The 12,146-nt window shown below is 38.4% G+C and overlaps 1 protein-coding gene across 1 annotated transcript; it reads left to right on the forward strand.

Annotated features, from left to right (window-relative positions):
• Positions 1-29: 29 nt before the first annotated feature.
• LOC124273055 (60S ribosomal protein L11) lies at positions 30-7,719 on the forward strand. Its single transcript, XM_046708266.1, has 6 exons — positions 30-89; positions 711-891; positions 1,281-1,387; positions 3,751-3,898; positions 4,485-4,579; positions 7,640-7,719. Exons 1-6 carry the CDS (start codon positions 84-86, stop codon positions 7,667-7,669), a joined length of 567 nt encoding a protein of 188 aa, XP_046564222.1. The 5' UTR covers positions 30-83; the 3' UTR covers positions 7,670-7,719.
• Positions 7,720-12,146: the final 4,427 nt, after the last annotated feature.

Here is a 12,146-nt window from a genome sequence, read left to right on the forward strand (position 1 = left end):
GGTAAAGAAATAAGATATATCCGAAAAATGTTTTTCTTCCGGCATGCAGTCCACCGTCAACTTCCTTTTCCTAACAACACATCATGGCGGTCAGTACTGTTTTTGTGGATACCGTCACGAATCTGCTTACATCGTGGCTTTTAGTCTCTTTGAAGATGTAATCAAAGTCAACCCGATACAAAGGGATCACTAGCGGATATAAAAACTGCATTATGAATAAAGTTTTTGTCAGTTCTTTGCTCCCAGAACCGTTTGAAATAAGGGATTGTTCAATGCATAGGTCAGATACGTTTATGTTGCTAAATAGTTTGGGCGTTAGCATTGACGTGCAAGATGCATAATTTGATAAAAGTGATCAGTTAAATGTCTGTTGTGGAAAGGTAATGATTAAATTGATATATATCCTGTGAGGCTTGCAATAAGGTGCTACTGTGAGTGTAAACACTTCGGTCAGAGAAGTTGGGTTTTGACACATGGAGGACATATATTGGCCCATGCATATATCTGAAATATGCATTGTTCAGGGTTTTATCAAACATAAACCTAACCACCTGGAATTAAACTGCAATGAATCAAAAAGGCTTAATTTTCAATGCAGCTTGAAACCATACTAGTACAAACTATTCTTAGTCGATTCTTGTGTGTAACCAATTCTAGTGATCTCTAGATCTATATAGTCATTTCGTGATGTTAAGATTTGTGCTTTGTAGAAAGAGGCCAAGGCAAAGCCTAAGGGCAAGGTTGATGATAAGAAGAAAACAAATGTTATGCGAGAGCTACGCATCCGCAAACTTTGTCTCAATATCTGTGTTGGTGAATCTGGTGACAGGCTGACCAGAGCAGCCAAAGTGTTGGAACAACTTACTGGACAACAGCCCGTTTTCTCTAAAGGTATGTTTGTACACTAATCAGGAGCCATACTACAGATGAGAATAAAGATATTTATCTCAAATTCTGTTCAGATTATCTTATGGGCAGTTTAACAAGGAATATGCTATTTTGATCCAGTAAAAAGTGTCTGTTTTGAAAATATCTTTTATATAGTTTATAGTTTTATTATGAATGGTGGAAGTTGTATTTCTTACTCTGTGGTGACTAGATGCAGACATTGAGAATGTTTCATCAGAAACGGATCAATAAATCTGTTACTTTTGACCATTGTTAGTGAGGGTTCTTACTACTAGGTGAAATGATAAACTATGATAAACCATGCGAAGGGAAGATGCTCATGCCAGTCGGCCTTATGTTTATGGCACTAACCTCGATTTGTTGACTTCCAGCCCGCTACACTGTGCGATCTTTTGGTATCAGAAGAAATGAAAGAATTGCTGTCCACTGTACTGTCCGAGGAGCCAAGGCTGAGGAGATCCTAGAGAAGGGACTCAAGGTATTTGTGATATACAATTTAAGAAATAAAAATTTCAAATGGGACAAGTCAAATGAAATCTTGGCTAGTGTCATTGCTGACATTCTGTTCAAATACCCAATATGGGGAGCACAAAGGCACGGGTTGTAGTGATCCTCACTACTGCCTGACTTTATAATTTGTGCAAAACAAAGTTCACCTCTGCAACTCTTGACAGATTTTGCAATCTGTTTTGATACACATTAGGTGAGACATATTAGCTTCAGATTAATGTATTCAGCATCTGCAGCCATCATGAAACTTGTTGCCAGTGATAATTTTAGCAAAGTTACATGGAAAGTGTTGGTGCGTTATCTGATGGTAAGTCATGGGTTAGTGGTTGGATCTGCAAACATTCTGTTTACCTTTAATTCTGGGATTACTGTCCATTGCTGCTCCCTTGACCCCAGTAGTAAAGTAATGTAGGTTTCTTAAATATTGTTCCTTTGTAAGACATGCATTGCAACCAGTTAATGTTGACATCAAAGTTTCAACTGAATATATCTAGTGTTGTTGAATTTTGTGCTCTTGAAACCCAGCACGAAGGCACGGGTTGTAGTGATCCTCACTACTGCCTGACTTGATAATTTGTGCAAAACAAAGTTCACCTCTGCAACTCTTGACAGATTTTGCAATCTGTTTTGATACACATTAGGTGAGACATATTAGCTTCAGATTAATGTATTGGACATCTAGCCATCATGAAAATACTGGTAAACCAGTTATATTGCGCAGCCCTACTAATTTAATTGGAAGTATTTGCTTTTAAGTTGATGGTTTAGTCTAAAGAGGTATATTTAATCCAAATATTGGTTTTGACTCTATGGTGTAGTTTTGAGGCTATAGGCAACCATCTTGTCCACCCCAAAGAAATAGGCCCTTATAACCTCTTAAATGTGAAATATGTAAACCTAGTGTAATAATGCTCCCGACCTTGACCAAAGCTGTGACACAAAAACATAATGATCTACAACTTGAAAGACTGGAAAGGTGTGTTTTTGTTGAATTTTGTGTTAGTACCTGAAGCCCTGTGAAAATCTGTTTCCAACAACATATGATTGTCTTGAGGTGTCTAGCGGGTTGTGTGCGAAGGTCCGCTAGGTATATTGTTGCATGTCATCTTAACCCAGATGCACATACTGTCAACTACTGGACTGCACACAGAATATTCAAAGTGACATTGAACCCCAAACTCTTCATGATCTATTAAGGGGCGGTGGGGTAGCCTAGTGGTTAAAGCGTTGGCTCGTCACGCCGAAGACCCGGGTTCGAATCCCCACATGGGTGCAATGTGTGAAGCCTATTTCTGGTGTTCCCCTGCTGTGATGTAGCTGGAATATTGCTAAAAGCGGCGTAAAACCAAACTCACTCTGTCAGTCATGATATATTACTTAAATTCTTAATCTCAGTATGAAGGCACAGGTTGTAGTGGTACTCGCTGTTGCATGAATATTAAGTTCGTAGAAATTTTAATTCTTAAGCTTTAGACAGATTGTTATGTTTTGAAACACATTTGGTAAGGCAGATGTGAGCTATTATCAGTACCTTGGCCTATGACAATAAAAATGTAAATGACAATTGTTGCTGTATGTACCTCTTTTTGCACTAGTCTAGAAACATACAACTTTAAGCACCAGTGGCTGTGGATATTGGTGAACTACATCTAAAACAATGTGCTTCTTTACAATGCACAAATTTTTCCTTTGAAGTCTGCTGAAAGTGCCTCATTACCCTGGTGAATGCAGAGCTCCAGATAAGATTTAGCTCATGTGGGTTATGTACCCACTGTATTTTGTTGGAGTGGGTATTATGAATGTTGAGTGGATATTTCATTTTCCGTTACCCACTGCTTTCAGATATGTACGTATTTCAGTCATTTTACTCACCTAAGTATTATGCCATTGAGTAAGTTTACTAAGCAGGTATGTTCTGCCTTATGTCATACCTAATCAAAACCAACTTAAATATAATGGAAATGATTTCATAAAAGATCACTCATCCTATACTGACAGTACAACACTTGTCCTATACTAACAGTACAACTTGATAGCAATCGATGTCTTTTTCATTACGCAAGCGGTTGTTATAAATATATTCCGTACGCATTTGTTTTAAACTTTTTGCGTATCTAACATTTTAAATGCGTAATTGGTACCCAACAAATATTTTTCAATGCGTAATTGGAATTTTGTATGCATATTTTACCCGGATAGGCAGCTTATCTGGGCCTCTGTGAATGGGTCAGATATGTATTTCTGTGTACAACCTGGTGACATCTCACTTGTGAGGTCAACTACAGAACCTTTTCTTTCATTTTGTGGATGTTTTTTTGTACTTTATTACAGGTGAGAGAATATGAGTTGAGAAAATGCAACTTTTCCGACACTGGAAACTTCGGCTTCGGCATTCAGGAACACATTGATCTGGGAATCAAATACGATCCCAACATCGGCATCTACGGAATGGACTTCTACATTGTCCTTGGCAGACCAGGTATGTTTAAGGGGGAAGACACAATAAATAATACACTTGTTTAGGATCTCAAAAGTGTCACCTTGAAATGTGCATGTGTACTGGATTCACTGTTCATTACTCCCAAGTAACCACATTGCTAGGTGAAGATTTATGTATGAAAAAAATAAGGTTGGAATGCTGATGTTTGTATACTTGTTTTAAAAAACAGATTTAATAGTAATAAGTTCATTTATCTGGTGCCAACTCCATACATTGTGTATGCTGAAAGCTAATTAGTCAAATCGTCTTGAACAAATATACTATAGTATCAATCTAAACTCAATGGGGACACTAACGCAAGGCAGTAGATTTTAGTCCAGGTATGACTGTCGGAAGAGATGTATTTTTAGCTGGGACTGGAAAAGCGAGGGCATTTCAAGTTCACTTGAGTTTTTTTAATAATTGAAAGATCTTTGGGCAAATCATTTCAAGTTAGTCCTATCGCTCCCACTTGTATGTACAAGTATATGTTAGGTTGGTTTTTGAATAGTTTGCACATGTGCCTGTTATATAGCTGACTTGAGCCTGGAACGTGTTAAGCATGTTTAACTGGTCTACCTTATAGGCTTCAATGTCGCCCAGAGAAGGAGAAAGCGTGGCCGCGTTGGAACCAGTCACAAGATCGGCAAAGAAGAGTCCATGAAATGGTTCCAGCAGAAGGTAATTTACAAAATCTTAGCTAGGAACAGCATGAGGGGTGTTACAGAATCCACGAAATTTTGAGACTCCCATTAAACTAATATGAAATGAGGCCAGTTATTCAATAATTCTGAAGTTAGAACAAAAACTAAGTGTCTGATGGTGCTGAATTTATGCCCTGGAAACTTAGCACAAAGGCACGGGTTGCAGTGATTCGCTGCTGCCTGACTTTTTAATTTGTGCTAAACTAAATTCACCTCTGCAACTCTAGACAGATTGTTCTGTTTTGATACAATGTTGGTGAGACAGTTACTTTGTTGATTATGATGCATACACTAACCCAAGAGTCCATTCCTGTTCGTGCAATCTGAAATTATTCCCCCTTATTTCCATGAGTCAGTTTGATTTGATTTGCTACTTAACTCTCATACCTGTGAGAATGTAAGTTACAAACCAGCCTCAATGTCATAATGGCAGTCAAGTCCCACTGACTAATTAGAAATTCATCTGTGAAAAAGCTGATGGACATGCAGTGAAGGCCATCAAGAAATCTTTTTGTAATAAAGGATGTGTTGATGTCCATTGAAACAATTTCATATCTCGACATTTGATTAGTAGGTAAAATTGTAATGAAAATCAGGGGCAGGTGTTCTGAAATCACAAGAACCAAAAAATGGATCCAGGAATTACCTGATGTTCACAAGGGTGCGAGCCCTAGAGGTACAGATGTTTATAATGGTGTCTTGACAATTTTAGACAGTGATAATTTTAGTGAAGTTCATGGATAGTGTTGGAGCATAATCCGATGGTTGAAGTCTCGAGAATTAACAGATGCCGTAATAAGTTGGATTTAGAAAGTATAGTTCTCAAATTATGGGTTAATGGTTGGATCTGCAAACCTTCTGCTCACCGTTCAATTCCAGCATTATTGTCTTCAGCTGCTCCCCTGACCCCAATGAAAGTATGTTTCTTAAATATTGTTATCCTCCGGCATGCAATGTGGAAGGATATAGTCGATGCCTCATCTGTGTGAGCATAACAATAAAAACCCTGTCCAATACTTTTCAACAAAAATTGGTAAATAGATCATGTATTACATGTATTACAGATATAATTATACACCTGACATGTCCAACATTTTATGAGCGCTTCACTGTATATGCTTTGAAAAACAATATAATATATGTATCTACCCCTGCCGAAGTGAAATGAATAAAAATGTGAAAAAGAATTAAAAAATTGGTAAATATGTCAAACAGATCCTAAAGTGGTGCCTTTTGCTATTTACAGATTTGTCATTTTTATTTTTCTTGGTTTCCATGGAAATGTTTTGGACTTAGTCTCAAAAGGGAGGGGTGGGCTTCGTTTCCAGAGCACTTGAAAACTGTTCAACATCTTTCTACAAGACTTGGCAGATATATCAAACAGAGCTTGAAGTGGTGCCTTTTGCTGTTTCCAGATTTTTAGCATTTATGTTTTTTATGATTTCCATGGAAACGATTTGGACTTAGTCTAAAAAAAATCAAGTTGGACTTTAAGCAACTGTCGGATGATTTGTTCTTTCAAATATTGGGGGCTGGGGGGATTTGTCATCTTCTGATGACTCTTGTTCCCTTTGCTTATAGTCTCAAGGATCTTGATATCCCCTTTGAAAAGACACATGGCAACCAGTTAATGACTACAAATTTTTGATTGAATGTATCTGGTGGTGTTGGGATTTGTGTTCTGGGAACTTAGCACAAAGGCACGGGTTGCAGTGATTCACTGCTGCCTGACTTTTTAATTTGTGCAAAACTAAATTCACCTCTGCAACTCTAGACAGATTGTTCTGTTTTGATACAATGTTGGTGAGACAGATTTATATTGTTTTGGGGATGTCTTGGCTATGTACGTTTGGAGTTGCATATTTCAAGTATATCTTGGAAAGTAGCTAAGAAGTTGAGAAGTTAAATATGAACCATATGTTTCAAAACAACTTAGAAATTCCCTAAGGTTATTGTAAAAGTTTTCATTTTTCTTTCTAACCTATGCATAATGTAACTTGTGACTTTCATGATGTCACATGATGTCACACTACATGAATAAACCTCCTGACTGCTGTGTAGCATACTCGTCACCTTGAAGACAGATAAATCATCTTGCAGAACCTCCTGACTAGAAGAAAGTATAAACCATCACACAAGATACTGAGAATTATGCTGTAGTATGTTACACAAGACTTGGTTTGAGGTATTGAGTGTTCACAAATCTGTTTTGTGGAAAAGTTAGGTTTCATCAGACAGAACTTTGAGGTTTCACGTGTGCTTGGTGCATGTGGACATAATTATTTTCAAGTCAAGAAGCACGAAGGCACGGGTGGCAGTGATTCTCACTGCTGCCTGACTTTTAAATTTGTGCAAAACTAACTTCACCTCTGCAACTCTAGCTGACTTAATCATAGTTAGCATGGATACTGATTTGGTGAGACACTTCCTTTTTGATGTTCCCGCAATAACAAATACCTGCAAAGTGTTTTAATGTTGTCAATTGTCCTGGGGCCCATTTGACCAAAAAGAAGGTATCACTTTCTTCAACCCTGAATCTGTCTTCTTACATTTTTGGTGTTTACTATAGAGTAAGGCCTTTATCTTATAAAGATTTTAAACCTTGACTGGTTATAGGTACCACATGTCAATCATTAACATCCAAGCATTTGCTCTTATTTTGAGTTCTCATTTTTGGTCAGAATATCCATCTGATGACAAGCTCATGGACTGAGTTACACTATTTAGTTCACCTGGAATGTACATAGGCAATGTGTACCTTGTTGCCCGTTGGCAACATTGTGAGCCATTGGCAATCTGGCCAAAATGTTAGCAATTTACTGAAGATCTGTCATATGCATGAAGGCACGGGTTGTATTAATATTCATTACAGCCTGACTTTATAATTCATGCAAAACTAAACTCTCCGTTGCAACTCAAGACAGATTTTGCTATCTGTTTTGATACACATTTGGTGAGACATGTCCTCAGTAAGCCATGTTCTACTATGTATATCCCAGATGTTGACATTGTGCTCATATGTGGTTTTCTCTTTCAGTATGATGGAATCATCCTTCCTGGCAAGTAAAAAGAGCCGACTTTGTACAGACACAGAAATAAATAAATCATGGTCTCTAATTCATTCCTTGTCTCATTGTGACCAGAGAATTAAGCAGACAATTGGGCTTGTGGACATTCAGTAGATGTTCATGTGTGGTCTCACTGTAAAACAACATTGTATCCTGTCTCTTTATGTGAGTGAGGGAGTTGAGCTTTACGCCGCACTCGGCAATATTCCAGCTATATGGCGGCAATCTGTAAATAATTGAGTCTAGACCAGACAACCCAGTGATCAACAACATGAGCATCGACCTGGGCAATTGGGAACCAATGTCTCTTCATGTCATGTTTGGTATTGAAAGAAAATACCCAGAACAGAATAAACTGGGATTGGGAAAGGTAGGGGCCCTTGGCCATTTTGCACATTAGAATAAAAAATGGCCCATTAATAATTTGAAGTTTACTATTGATACCAGGGCAGTGGCCCATTCTAAATTCAGATTAATGGCTAATAATCCTGAAAATGGCCTTTAGTCAAAGTTCTCTATCCCAATCCCTGTAAAGAGATCAAACACTGCAAAATCAACATGAGTCATTAAGATTTAAAGCTTCTTGACTTCAGTCAATTCTGATATACAACCTCACAACAATTCAGTGAGAAGTCATTATTTGACATTGCGATGTGATGTAATGCCAACGCAAAGCCAAGTGCATGTGATACAATCACATTGTTGTCTTAGAAATGGAAGGGACTTTGTTGGAACATATAAGTGTGTTCCGCTCATACTTTTAACTCCTTGTTGCGGCCTTGGTGCTGTGACAGGCAGCAGATGACATGTTTACATATTACATTTAATGAGGGACCACTTCCATGGTGTAGTGGTTGGAGTGTCCGCCCGGAGAGCGGAAGGTCGCGGGTTCGATCCCCGACCGCGTCATACCAAAAGACGTTAAAATATGGTACTTGTTGGTCCCTGCCTGGCGCTCGGCATTAATGGGTACAACAAGGACTGGTCGGCTCGGAGTCAGTATACTGTGTCTGAGTGGGGTATTCATGTTTCACTGCGGCATAGTATCTCAGTGAGCTAGCACTATAAAACCAGCTTAAGTCTGGGCTAGTACAAACAACCACACATACACATGCATGCACGTCGTCATATGAGCGAAATATTCTCAAGCACGACGTAAAACCCCATTTCACCTCACCTCACCTCATTTAATGAGGCATATTGCATTCCACATCATTGCGTGAAAGTATGAAGCAACAGTACACTGTGTTTTTGTATAAGGCAGCCATTTTGAAAGAAGTTTGATCGCTGAACTCCAGACATACTCTTAGTGTGTAGGGACAGATTCTTAAAGGGGAAATTTATCTGATCATTTAAATCCAGGTGTATTCAGAGGTATGTTTGGAAAAAAGACTGAAGTATTACCTCTTTTTTGTTTTGCTGAGGCTTGAGTGTGTGAGATTATTCTGGGCGTTAATGTTTCCAGCTTGCGTGATCCATATCTTGGACCCCTTTGTTACCACAGCTAGCTGGAAGTGCGTAACTAACAGTATTTCCACAAAACAATTTGATATGACTTTTCACAGCAAACAATTTTGGGTATTATCAGAACTAAGGTGGTCCTATGACTCAATACAGGAAAAGTCTTAGTGTTTATCTGTATCGGTTAATATTCACTGTAGGTCTGTTATCAACGATTAGTTGACATGTTTTTCCTTTTAACCCTTGGGTGTTGTTTTTGCAGTTTGTCAGACCCAATCTGGGTTGACAAAGCCTGCCTTTGAACTTGGGATGATCAAAGTGGTCAAGAGTTACTTCCCTTGTATCGTGCGCTGTACAGGAACCCAGACTGGGGGGCCTCCTGTGTGACTAGACCAAAGCAAAGAGTCCTCTCATGCTTATAATAGCGAATAATAATCTTACATTAATTAACTGGTACAGTTTGATGAAAAAGCCAATCATAAACCCTTCGCTCAGTTGAACTCGCCTTCGGAAATGAAATATTACTTATTACAGTGCCAGAACAACGGAAGTTACTTGCTTCAAGTGTGTGTAAAGCATAACGCTTCAAAAGAGGTTAAAGACAATCCGATATCGTTCATAATCTGTTTCTCGACACTTTATACAGTAAGGGTGTCAGAAAGGTGTCCATTTGGGTATTATGAGCCAGATGTACAACAGAGTTGTGACTCATCAATTTAATTTTTTTAGTGATGGTTTTCTAACTCCATCCTCCCAAATATGATATATACAAGACAGTTGATCCTTGTATCCATATCTGTTTCTGAAAGAGGACCTGTCCCCACTGCAATCAGAAGACTTGAGACAGTACTCTACGGCTGTTCGATCCAGCTCTGCGTGAAGCAGTGCGGTGACGTCTTCCTACATGGGCTTTCTGAAGTTCGATAGGTGTAACCTGTAATGTTTTAATGCATGAAGATTGTTTGGTTTGTTGTTTAACGAAGCTGTCAGCAATATTCCAGCTATATGGCGGCGTTCTGTAAATAATCGACAGGCGCGTAGCAAGCCATTTTTTCGTGTAAGCCCGATAGGTTGCAAAGCTGTATATTTAGATTGTTTTGAGAGCTTCCAACCTCTCATTTTCAAAGCCATTTTTGTGTAATGGAAGGTACGCCCCTGGTCGAGTCTGGACCAGACAATCCAGTGATGACTTTAACAGCCCGAGCATCGATCTTAGCCAATTGGGAGTCGAGGATGTGTCAACCAGGTCAGCGAGTCTGATCAACCGATCCCGTTCGTCACCTCTTACAAGTATGGATTACTGAAGACCAGTTCTAACCCGGATCAACACGGGTATTAATGCATAAGGAACATAAATCGTTGATGAACGTTAAAGCACGGTTACCGACTTGGAAGGTCTTGCATCGTTTGTCTTATATCAATAATACTGCTGCATTGGATGTTAAAAACAATTATTGTGTGTGATGTTAAACGACAAACATGTCAGTGCATTAAAGACGAACTGTCTTCCCAATTCCACTAAACCATCGTATTACTCCGATTGTCGCTAGTAAATGTTCAGGTATGGGAGTTAGGATCACCTTAGTGATAAGATCGCTTTGTGGTACGGGGTCTTAGCGAATAGCTACCGAACTTCGATGTGACCGACAAGTATTTGCCGAATGTTCTACAGGGGCGTAGTTACCATTATAAAAAAAAAGCCCGGGCTTACACATGATTTTTGCTGAAAAGGTTGGGCAAGCCCTCAATTCTATCTAAATACAAAGCTTTGCAACCTATCGGGCTTACATGAACAAACTGGCTAGCTACGCTCCTGTTCTGAGAACAATTTCAGCGTTGGGACTCCATTCGCCGGAACTATAGGTGGATTAATTGAAAGAACAAGGACGGTTGGACAAAATTTTTGGACGTATTAGATATTTATTACAATTTGGTTAAAGCATTAAATATATCACAGGCAGGCTCATGCATACTGTACAACATTAATAATATAACGAAATATATCAGTTATGATACACCAGGGCGTAATAATATAACGAAAGATATCGGTTATGATACACCAGGGCGTAATAATATAACGAAAGATGTCAGTTATGATACCAAATAATATAACGAAATATGTCAGTTATGATACACCAGGGCGTAATAATATAACGAAAGATATCAGTTATGATACACCAGGGCGTAATAATATAACGAAAGATATCAGTTATGATACACCAGGGCGTAATAATATAACGAAATATATCAGTTATGATACACCAGGGCGTAATAATAATATCAGTTAATACACCAGAAAATATAACGATATCAGTTATGATACACCAGGGCGTAATAATATAACGAAAGATATCAGTTATGATACACCAGGGCGTAATAATATAACGAAAGATATCAGTTATGATACACCAGGGCGTAATAATATAACGAAAGATATCAGTTATGATACACCAGGGCGTAATAATATAACGAAATATATCAGTTATGATACACCAGGGCGTAATAATATAACGAAAGATATCAGTTATGATACACCAGGGCGTAATACCAGGGCGATACACCAGGGCGTAATAATATAACGAAAGATATCAGTTATGATACACCAGGGCGTAATAATATAACGAAATATATCAGTTAGACACCAGGGCGTAATAATATAACGAAAGATATCAGTTATGATACACCAGGGCGTAATAATATAACGAAAGATATCAATAATACAAGGGCGTAATAATATAACGAAATATATCAGTTATGATACACCAGGGCGTAATAATATAACGAAAGATATCAGATGACACCGGGCGGTAATAATAATATAACGAAAGATATCAGTATCGAAATTATCGGACACCAGGATATCAGGCGCGTAATAATATAACGAAAGATATCAGTTATGATACACCAGGGCGTAATAATATAACGAAAGATATCAGTTATGATACACCAGGGCGTAATAATATAACGATCAGTTATACATGATACACCAGGGCTCAAATATATGGTTATGACACG

Source organism: Haliotis rubra, unplaced genomic scaffold (assembly GCF_003918875.1).
Source record: "Haliotis rubra isolate DU_JTF1 unplaced genomic scaffold, ASM391887v1 Scf176, whole genome shotgun sequence".
Lineage (NCBI taxonomy): Eukaryota > Metazoa > Mollusca > Gastropoda > Lepetellida > Haliotidae > Haliotis > Haliotis rubra.

What these genes read in the sequence shown, in the direction of transcription:
- LOC124273055 (XM_046708266.1), top strand. An exon ending in CATTGTCCTTGGCAGACCAG is followed by an intron (nt 3,899 to 4,484) that starts GTATGTTTAAGG and finishes TCTACCTTATAG; the next exon opens with GCTTCAATGTCGCCCAGAGA. An exon ending in TGAAATGGTTCCAGCAGAAG is followed by an intron (nt 4,580 to 7,639) that starts GTAATTTACAAA and finishes TTTCTCTTTCAG; the next exon opens with TATGATGGAATCATCCTTCC.